This window comes from Argiope bruennichi, chromosome 7, assembly GCF_947563725.1.
Source record: "Argiope bruennichi chromosome 7, qqArgBrue1.1, whole genome shotgun sequence".
Classification (NCBI taxonomy): domain Eukaryota; kingdom Metazoa; phylum Arthropoda; class Arachnida; order Araneae; family Araneidae; genus Argiope; species Argiope bruennichi.
Genome location: NC_079157.1, coordinates 28,919,690 through 28,931,370, shown reverse-complemented (window position 1 = coordinate 28,931,370; position 11,681 = coordinate 28,919,690). Strand labels below are relative to the sequence as shown.

Below are 11,681 nucleotides of genomic sequence, written 5' to 3'. Positions count from 1 at the left end.
TTCCTATTTTTTCGCAGCATAGTTGTCAATTTGACAAATTTGTAACATTATATTGTCTTGATTTTCCATTGAGGTTATAATAATTCTTGGCAATAAATGTATTTAAAATATACGAAGGATAGTCATGATAAATATCAATCGCCGAAAGTATTTTCAAGTCAGTTAACATGGGTGTTTAAGTTGATTTAAAGAAGTGTATTCATATATGTCGTAGCCCATTGAACAAAAAATCTTAATAAAGATTAATTAGTCAAGAACAACAGAGAAAAACATACCTTAATTTTAAAATTAAAAAAAGAGATTGAAAAAATCTGGAGAAAATGATAGAATCGCATACAAAACTGGGGGTCCCTTTTATTTTGCAGTGTATTTAAAAACTTAAAACTTATTTTACTGCAATACGATTTTTCATATAAATTTTTATTTCCAAACAGATAATTAAAATTTTATTTAATATATATATATATACCTTAATTAAGAATATATTTCAATCAAAATACTATTCAGACAATAAACTTATATAGCTGTGTAATGATGGTCTGTTTAAAAGCAGTAACAAAAAAAAAAAAAAGCAACAACACTGAAACTTAGCCTTAAAAAAAAAAAGAACCAGATATTTGTGATAGTACTGCTATTCTTTAAATTAATGCTTTGAAGAGATACAACTGCCGCCTGATAAAAGTATACCTTCCGTAGTTTGGGCTTCCTCTAAGTTATTTATAGTGTTTCAAAAATATCCCTTTCGCAATTACATCTCCTTACCAGTCATTTCAATACCACTAACCTCACTTAACTATACTTCAAGCTTAAAAAACAACTCTGTCGTTCATTTCTTTTAAGTGACTATAATAAAACAATTTATTTTTGTGTTCGAAAGTACTGAATTAAACAAATGAGCCAAGAAGAAATATGGCGAAACTCAGTAGCTTCCAATAAAACAAAGTTGTCATATTTTAATAAAGTAACCAATTGATAGTTCAGATATTAGTTATCTAAAATACAAAAGAAATGTTTCAACATAGGTTTAACATTTTATGATAAAAAATATTCATTCTAGAATTTTTTTTCATACATTTTTGTATAAATTTATTGAAAATACAATTCAAAAATGTTTCCTTAAACAGGTTTTTAAGAAAATATTTTAGTAAGCAAGTCACTGAAGCATGATGAACATATTATGTATTACATAAATCGTAGAAGCATGATTATTTTTACTTGATTTTTCAGCTTAATCCCTTTGCTCAAAAAATACTTTATTGTTCAGGTTGACTCATGACTTTCTCTTCCACATGAATAATAAGAAGAAAAAAATCGGTCCAAGATACCTTATAGCATTTAAAAAATTATACTTTCTGTGTGAGAGAGAAAAACCTGTAATAAAAACAACGAAGAGATAAATTTAAAGTCTATCTGTTTCTTCTATTTTATAGTAAATGTCTCCTTAAAATTTTCTGATAATAAAATGCCTTGTAACACTACGATTTCTCGTTCGTATGTGCCAGTGTATGTTTGTTTAAATTGCCTCGATCAGAAAATGACATATAACACCCATCACCAACAAAAGGGTTTTAATCCGCATGAGTCAATAAATGTTTTTTTTCCAACTTTCCTATAGAGAATACACGTTATTTCATAAATCACAAGCACCAGATTTTGCTTTCGCATGAGTCAATAAATGCTTCTTTATAGCATAAATTACAAACATACGGTTTCTCTCCCTTTATGTATTAGTAAATGTGCCTTTAAATTTCCTCTTATAGAAAATGCGTTATTGCAAATCTCGCCGATTTCCATTTCGTATGAATCAGTAAATGCTCGCCGATTACCATTTCGTATGAATCAGTAAATGCTTCTTTAAATCGGCTTTTGGAGAAAACGCGTTATTGCATATTTCACAAACATACGGTTAATCTCGCGTATGTATCAGTAAATGTCGCTTTAAATTAACCTTCTGAGAAAACGCTTTACTGCAAATGCTACAGACATGTGGTTTCTCTCCCGTATGTATTAATAAATGTTTCTTTAAATTTTTACACACAGAAAACGCTTTGTTGCAAATCTCGCAAGGATACGGTTTCTCTCCTGTATGTGTTAGTAAATGTCTCTTTAAGTCGGTCTTTCGCGAAAACGTGTTATTGCATAAATCACAAACATACGGTTTCTCTCTCGTATGTGTTAGTAAATGTGCCTCTAAATTAACCTTCTGAGAAAACGCTTTATTGCAAATATCACATGCAAATGGTTTCTCTCCTGTATGTATTAGTAAATGTTTCCTTAAATTTCCACACAGAGAAAACGCTTTATTGCAAATCTCGCAAGGATATGTTTTTTCTTTCCTATGTATTAGTAAATGTTTCGTTAAGTCCACCTTTCGCGAAAATGCGTTATTGCATATATCACAAACATAGAGTTTCTCTCTTGTGTGTATCAGTAAATGTCTCTTTAAATTAACATTCTGAGAAAACGCTTTACTGCAAATACCACAGACATATGGTTTCTCTCCTGTATGTATTTGTAAATGTTTCTTTAAATTTACCTTCAGAGAAAACGCTTTGTTGCAAATCTCGCAAGTATATGGTTTCTGTTTCGTTTGTATCTGCAAATGATTCGTTAAGTCGGCCATTCGAGGAAACGTATTTTGCAGCGATATGGTTTCACTCCCATATGCGTTAGCAAATGCTTCCTAAAAGTACTCATTTAAAAAAAAATGAGTTAGAACATGTCTCGCAGGTATACGGTTTCTCGCTTGTGTACATCAGTAAATATGAGCTGAAATATTGCTGCAGAGGAGACGCCCCACTATACATCTCGCTGACATAGAGTTTCTCTGTTATAAACGAGCATAAATTTCATCTCAAATTGCTTTAATGTGAAAATGGTTTAACGTACTGCTTCATTACAATAATTTCATGAAACTTACTAAAGCATCTTAAAATGGTATTTTATATCTAATTTGAAGTTATCAGTTGCCACCAAAACTGTCTACAGATTATGCCACAAATTTATGAATGAAATTTTACATGCGTCAGAAGATATTTAAATTGTATTTTCCAATCACAAGGGTCTTCTTTTCCTGTACCATTCAGCTGATGAGCAAGCAAATTTTTGCTGATGAGTAAAGCGTTTATTATGCTTATTTAACTTTCTTTGGTCCATCAGTTTCATGGTGCAATCAATTTTCTTGGTGCATTGATCGAAGCATTTTTTAATTTAAATTTCCTCTGTATCTCCTATTACTGTTTCAGAAGCGACGCATTCTTTCCGTTTCATAATTTCAATACATCTGAAAAAAAAAAAAAGTCATGAATCTTTACTCTGAAGGTCAAAATTTTAAAACTAATAAAAGGATACAGAAGATAAATAGAAATATTGAAATGTAACTAATGTATTATGCAAAGAATTGAACAGCATTTTCTTGTCCTTTGATAGGCGATGTTATAAAACCCTTACATAGGTAAACATAAAAATAATTTTCTTCAAGAAAGATATTTAGAGAAAAAAAAAAGCACAGATATTATATTAAAGACAATTTCTAAAATTCAGATTCGTAACGCACTCATAAGACTTGTGAGAAGACATATACAGGGTGTCCCAAAAAAATGTATACACACTTTAAATAATTGTAAATTTGGGGTTTATTATAATTCGAATAATTTCCAACATGTAAGAGATTCTACAAATATCACTCTATTGTCTTGTTACCGCATGTTCTCAAACTGATGTCCGTTCTGTTCCAGACACTGCTGACAACGCGAAGCGATGGAATAGCACACATGATGGAACAATTCCTTTGGGATATTCGTACATTCATGTTCAATGGTTGCCCTCAATTGAACAACTGTTGCAGGTTTATGGACGTCCTGAACAGTTCCATCAGCTTCAAACTTATCTCTAATTCGAGTGATGGTAACTCGTGTAGGTGTTTCTTTGTTAAATTCCCTCTAAAATTGCCTTTGCACTTCTACTGCATTTTCATACTTCCAGTAGCATTTTAAAATAAATTTCCTTTCTTCAAGTTCAAGTCTGTCTGCCATCACTTGGTGCAATGGGTTCAGTCAGTAAAGAAAGAAGAAATAACTTAGTTATCAGGTGCTAAAATGTGTATACATTTTTTTGGGGACACCCTGTATATACAGCGTTAACTATAGTTAAAATCTGCTCAGCGCGTTCACGTAAGGTAATATCTTCACGGCATTGCTACATAATTGAACGGTTTTCTCAGAAATCGCCAACTTAAACAGTTAATCTTTTATGCAATGAACGCTCATTTCTATTTGTATACTTATTAATTTCAAAATGATTCGTTATCGTTAGTGGAAACATTTATTAAGAATCTTATTCCTTCACAAAAGTTACTTTTAAACTCATAACACATCTTTTGAAAATAATGAATGCTGTTTGTCCCTGAAAAAGTTGACAATGAATTAAACATGAAGTGCATGACAGTGTTAAAAAATTGGGAATCTCTATATTAGAGAATAAGTAGGTGAGAAAAACTTTCTGCATTAAAAATTGACCCATCTCCAACAACAGATATCGCGACACAAGTAAAAAGCAAGTATGTCTTCAACAACACGAATTATTTAACTTCTGGTACAAATATATTATCAGAAATGTATTAATATAAAATTTATATTACATTGTATAAAAAGTGTCCTGATATAGATTAGCAATTTTCCAAAATGCTTAAAAGGAAGGTTAAGGTTTAAAAAAAAGTGCAGTAAATTCATAACAGTGCATTAATCTTTCCTCCCAGAATTTTTGATTTTAGGTGAAAATGTTGCGGACAGATGGCGCAGCAAACAGAAAACATGTAAATAACAAAATAATTGATTTTTTCGAAATCTTTTAAAAAAATGAAAATTACAGTACACTATTGTCAAAACGTTCAACATCAGTCGGAACCACATATCATAATCGGAGGACGGAATTGTTAGATATTTTCTATAAAGTGGTCAATGGGATGGCCGCACAAGCGACATTAATTATTTCTTCAAGTTCTACATGTGTCCGGGAATTTCACTGGCACACCGCATCCTGCCAGTGACCAGAAGGGAAGAAACCGCAAGGATTTAAGTCAGGTAAATACGGTAGCTAGCATATTCAATTTCTTGGGAAGCACGGGTAATTTAATGCAATTACACGGTTATCAAATCTCAGAAACGAATATCATCAGCAGTACGTTGAGGCCGCGCACCATTTTGCATAAACCAGTATGTCATAATCGTTAGACTAAAGCACTTTTAACATTCACATCATGGAAAATTTGAATACATCTTTTTGAAATCATTATAACGCGTAGAAAAAAGCAGTCCAATTACACCTCTATCGTTCTGCCCATAAAATCCCTTTCTGAGAAGAAAGTGATTTTGGAACACACAATTGATGATTCTCGGTTCCCCAAATTCGGTAATTTCGTTTATAGGCGAATCAATCGAGATGTTAATGTGCCTCATCTGAAAAACATATAGAGTCCACATTAATATTACCACCATCAATCATCTTCAACAAATCATTCGAAAAATTGTTCCTCTTCTCAATAAAAATGGTATGAAGTGGTTTCTATGGTTGAATTTTGTAAGGGAACAATTGCTAAGCACTGACGTAATATCTTATGCGTCGCCGTTTCGCTCAAGACATGCGGCTACAGTTTTTCGGATTGATTTTGTAGAGGAGCGTGCAATTAGCTTCCGCAACGAACTTACATCTGCTTCTGTAATAGCCAAGCGTTGTCGTCTAATAGTTCGGACCTGTTCGTTTGAACATTATCTTTTCATACATAAATATAAATCTTGAATTAAAAAATGTTTAAGTCAAGATCTGTTATATAGAAAGATTTTATTTAAAAGATTAAAGACGCATAAAACAATATATTTTTTTTAATTTTAAGTTAAGTTGCGTTAGAAAAAAAATTATTTTTGAGCGTTAATATTTTTTAGTTTGGCTTGAAAAAATTTGGCTTGATATTTAAAATATTAAAATTAAAACTTAATCAAATTTAAAATTAATTTTTAAAATTAAAAGTCGCTTTGATCTTTACATTTCTTCCTCCAAAATCTTAATATATATAAATTACGTGTCACGTTGTTTGTCCGCGATGGACTCCTAAACTACTTAACCGATTTTAATCAAATTTGCACACCGTGTGCAGTTTGATCTAACTTAAAAGATAGGATAACCCTTTTTTTGAATTTTTAATTAGAATTTTAATTATTAATTAAAAACTAACTTTCCCGCCAAAAAATCTTTTCATTTCCCCCCCCCCGCCAAATGAGTACGGCTTCAATTTTTTTCCCCCAACAGTCATGAGGATAGGCTTAAGACTTTTCGGCTGATTATTTGAAACGATTCTATTTATTTTCTTAATGTTTGATGCATTTAAAATTAAACATTGTTAATGAATCGATCTTTCAGATTCATTCTTAAGTACTTTTGAATTAAAATAAAACAGAATAAAGGAAATTAAAAATTTCTAATCTGCATAGCGTTACCCTAACTGGCGTAGAAAAACTCACGCATTTGCGTTACGTTTCGAATCCGAATGTTCCAATTATTTATGATCCTATCCGAAAACGTTTCTCAGCAATAAGATATCCTTTTCCACAATTATTTTTTAATGCATACATTAAATTTGATACGTTGCAACGGATAAAGTATCACGATCTTATGTTTGAATTTTGTATTACTGTGCACGGTGGCAATTCTCAGAAATAAGATATTTTATTTGAAAATGATTAATTACAAACGTTTTAACGGATCACTGATTAATATAACATACTAAAATTCTGCTTTTTTTTAATTATAAACAAGTTTGGAAAAATACTTGGAGGTGCACACGGATAATTATTACTTTTCGTTTTGAATGAATTCCGATTCTTTATCTGACTGTTTACTAAGAAAAATGTTGTACGGCAATAACATTTGTTACCTTCATTGAATTTTGAATTAAATGATTTTATTTCTTTTGTTAAGGATATCGTAAAAAAGGTAAGTGAACGAGCCAATAATAAGTTCCTCTAATCGGATAATAAAAAAAATATTAACTCATTTGTATGCTAAATGAAATTTAATCTTTTTTTATATAAATTATTGAAGATATGATAATAAAAAATGGTTACAATAATCGTTTCAGTTTTTCCTTTCTTTACTAATAAACTGCATGTACGTATCAAGTTATGTCAGCTATCATCAACTCAGCTATCATTCACTTCAGCTACAATGCTTATCATTATTTAATAAATGTTTCTGAAACTAATTTCATTTTGTAAATGAATTTTGAATTATTGCAACAGACAAATGTATCAATGATGGAATAAATCTCATGGCAACTTCATGTGTGGGATATAGAACTTTTTTTTTAATCTTTCCTTTAAGCTCAGGAAGCCAGAATCTGTATCACTGAAGTTAGAGGATTTATTATACATCATAAAGGGTTTATACTAAGAAGGAAGGTACTAAGAAGGAACAAATTATTTGTTCATTATTTGACAGTCACAATTATCTGTTAGCTCCAAGCGATTCTAACAGATGGCGGTATCTGTTGACTGGATTGAGTAAGTATTCTAACAGATGGCGCTATGTTAAAAGTACCAACGTTTCACATAAGCTACAATTTAATGGCTTAACCACCACGCGTTGCTGAGGCTAAAGTATAAGTTGTTAATGTTGACGAAATTAACTTCCAAATACAACAGTTGTTACCAGGCGATCTGATGTCTTTTAAATCAATCGATACTGTTGTTGATGAAAATGATAGTGTAAATTTTCCAATTGAATTTTTAAATTCACTAGATATACCTGGAATGCCACCACATAACCTTCGATTAAAGATTGGTTCACCTATTATTCTCCTGCGTAATTTGAATCCACCTCGATTATGCAACGGTACGCGTTTGGTCATCAAAAAGATCACCGGAAATATACTTGAAGCTACCATTTTAACTGGAAAGTTTAAAGGAGAAGTGGTCCTGTTGCCACGTGTTCCGATGATACCTTCAGAATCTACGATACCCTTCAAAAGGTTACAGTTTCCAATTCGTTTAGCTTTTGCCATGTCTATAAATAAGTCTCAAGACCAAACAATGTCCTTTTGTGGTTTAGATTTGGAAAATCCATGTTTTTCTCATGGGCAACTATATGTGGCATGTTCACGTGTAGGAAAACCGTCAAATCTATCTGTGTTAGCTAAAGACAGGTTAACCAAAAATATTGCATCGATTAGTGCTAAATTAAATTGAAATTAAAAGCATTTATAATTCAAAATAATAAACATTATTCTCAAAGATTTAAAACTATCTGCCCTACCTACCCCATTTATAAGTTTAAGTGTTACGTGTTTTTTACTAACAACTTTGTAATGTACTCATTTGTTACAAACTTGAATACAAAAAAATAAAGAAATTTAATTTTTTTTGTATTGATTTTTGCTCAATATCAACGGTAGTAGAAAATCAATCATGGAGGTCCCCATGTTTTTTTACAAATGCCATCTGTGTCATGGTGGTCCCCATGACTGGTGTTCTCCTACCGTTTCCCTTGAATAGTTTACTACTATGTAATATAACAAAAACCTTAGCCACAGCAACGAGTGGCCGGGTCTGCTAGTATATTATATAAATTTAGTAACTCTTCATGCAACAATCTATTTTGTAAAATCGGCAAACAGACGCAAACATAAGACACACATTCACTTTTATTCACAGAAGAAAATCTCTTAAGATTAATTTTTGAAATACCATACACAATTTTAAGCAAAAAATTTCGAGTTTCCTTTCTGATTTAAAAGATTCCTTTTTATATTTTATCTCAGAAAATATTATTTCAGTTCTTAAAATTGTTTTTGTTTTATTTTACGATAGTTGCCACTGAAATTCGAAGCATTTAAAGAGAACTAAATAACTAAAAAATCGGATGAAATAATAAAAACCTTTTTTCTTCATTTTTATTAAGCTTACCTAATATCTAATGTTTGTTTATACTTAGTAACAACTGCAAAATAGCCAATTTCCAATTTTTAACAATAAATAGTATATGGAAAGTGTATGAAGGATACTCATGACAAACATCAACCGCCGAAAGTATATTCAGGTCAATTAACATGGGTGTCTAAGTTTATTTACAGAAGGGTGTTCAAATATGTCGTAGCCCATTGAACGACAAATCCTAGTAAAAATCGATTAATCAAGAACAACAAAGAAAAATATTCTTCAAAATTAAAAAAAAAAGAAAAAAAATTGGATCTGGAGAAAAAGAATAGCATACAATACTGCAACAAAAAATATAGAGAGAATAGCAGAAAAAAAAATGCAACCATTGCAATTGAGCCTATAAAAGGAATCAGAAAGGTTTAAATTTGCGATAATATTGCTATTCTTTAAATTAATGTTTTGAAGTTCATATAACACGCCACATGATAAAAGTATAACTTACGTAGTTTGGGCTTCCTCTAAGGTATTTATGGTGTTTCAAAAATATCCCTTTAGCAATTATCATCTCCTCACAAGCCATTTCAACACTCCTAACTTGATTTAAATATACTTTAAGCTTAAGAAAAAAAAACCTCGCTGTCTTTTCTTTTACGTACCAATTATTCCCATTTTAATAAAATACCATTTACTTTTGAGTTCGAAGGTATTGAATCTAACAAATGAGTCAAGAAGAAATATGGCGAAACTCAGTCGCTTAAGATTAATAACAGTCGTTATCAATCTATCAATACTAAAAATAGCTCAATGAATGTGGATGTGCGTGTGTAGGCGCTCTACAGGCGACTGCTCTACCTAAAGCTAACAAATTTGGCATGTATATACCATAGAGACCGGGAATGAATGCGCCACTCAGAGGTATTTTTTTTTTAATTTTAATTAATTAAGCGAAATTTAGGAGTTCTTCCGCTATAACTTCCGAAAATATTACAGCACAAAACTGATTTTCGTATCAAGTTAAAGCTAAAAAAATAACTTTTTCAATGATACTAATGTTTTAATAAACGAATTAATTTCTATTTTTAATGAATTAAAAAAATAACTTAAACATATTTTTCACAAATTATTTCGCTCAAAATAAAAATAAAATTTAATCTGCACGAGCATGTTGCACGTTAATGGGAAAAAAATTAACTTTTATCAATGCGTTGCCATCATATTCAAAAAAGTTAAAAATTAAAAAAAAATTAAGTATCATTCCAAATTAAAAATATATAAAAATTTAATTTTTCAGGACGTGTCTGTATGAAATTATAATTATGAAACGAAATTTTTTGAAAAGTAAATGACAGGGAACGTTTGTTATGATCTTTCACAATACTTATATTTCTAATTCGATTCAACAGTTTTATTAAAGGCAAATATGGTTTAATATTTACAAGATAACTACTATAATCGGAGCAGAACGGCTTATTTGTAAATCTTTAGCAAGAGACATATCTGCTAACAAATGGTCTAAATAAAATAAATAATTATAATTCATATATATTGAGTCAATAATGTAAATTGAATTACGACTTTTAAATTTTTACATATATCCTCTGACTTTAATAAAATATTCTTAAGAAAATGATATGTTCAATCAAAAGATTCGCATTCCAATCAACTAAATCAATCACTTAAATTTGACCAATTTATGAAAATTTCAATATCACTATACTTTAAAAACGGGTGATTTCAGGTCACTCCATCGACCGTCACAAAGAAGCTAATCATTTCCCTGTGTTTATCAAAAGTGATTGGCCTAGATTATGAAAATGCTGATTGTTCTAATGTTGTAATATTCAAAGTTTAATACATCGGTCAGATTTGAACGCAGATGTTGTTTATTTATTTAAAAGTTGGAGTGTCAAGAATATTTTGCAGAATATGATTCCCTAGGAATTTAACCTTAAACCAAAATTTAAATCTTCTAATTTTTTGAAATATATTTATAAACAGAAAAAAAAATATTATTGACATAGACAGATTTTATATCTTTTTAAAAATAAAACTAAAAACTGATTTTTTCATTGAATTAGTGAAATTTTACTTTGAGATATTATAAATCATGAAAACTATTCTGTAGTGCACATAAGACATCAATGCCTAACAACTCCGCTTTTAGTTCTCATTTTTTAAAGACATGCATGGATTCACTAAAATACATATTTATATTAATTCCAGTTCCATCATTTCCACTTTAATTTAAAATTGAATTTTATGGGCGATTACAGTAAATTAGAGAGAGATACGTAATACAATGAACAGAACGGCTTAAGGTCAACTTAATAGTATAAGTGGATATGATTATTAATATTTGAAACTTAAAAATATTTTGCTTAAATACCTATTGTGAGAAAAAGATATATAAATTATTAAATGAACATTTTAGCGAACATTAATTCTTGCGAAATGGCTGGTCGTCAAAGGCGGGTAGTATTTCAATAAAATAACAAATTGATAGGTCAAATGTTAGTTATCTAAAATACAGAAGACACGATTATTGTTTCAACATAGGCATAATATTTTATGATAAAATATAATCATTCTTCATTTTTTTCATACATTTTTGTATAAATTTATTGCAAATATAATTCATGATTCACAAAACACAGTATGGAAATTATCGACATTTTTTAAAAGCCATGTCATTAAATATCCAAAGTTGTGCAAAAACACGTCAAATTCCGTCAATCTCACTCTTGTAGATAAGAA

At 30.2% G+C, this 11,681-nt stretch overlaps 1 protein-coding gene across 10 annotated transcripts in view; it reads right to left on the bottom strand.

The window, feature by feature from the left end:
* Window positions 1–1,116: 1,116 nt before the first annotated feature.
* The window catches only part of LOC129976342 (zinc finger protein 568-like), a 57,594-nt gene continuing 47,029 nt past the window's right edge, over window positions 1,117–11,681 (bottom strand). For all 10 annotated transcript variants that reach the window (XM_056089861.1, XM_056089857.1, XM_056089866.1 and 7 more), the window contains one exon: window positions 1,117–3,283. In XM_056089861.1, the coding sequence (XP_055945836.1) occupies window positions 1,907–2,623 (717 nt within the window). In that variant the 5' untranslated portion in view covers window positions 2,624–3,283 and the 3' untranslated portion in view covers window positions 1,117–1,906. The remainder of the gene's footprint in view (window positions 3,284–11,681) is intronic.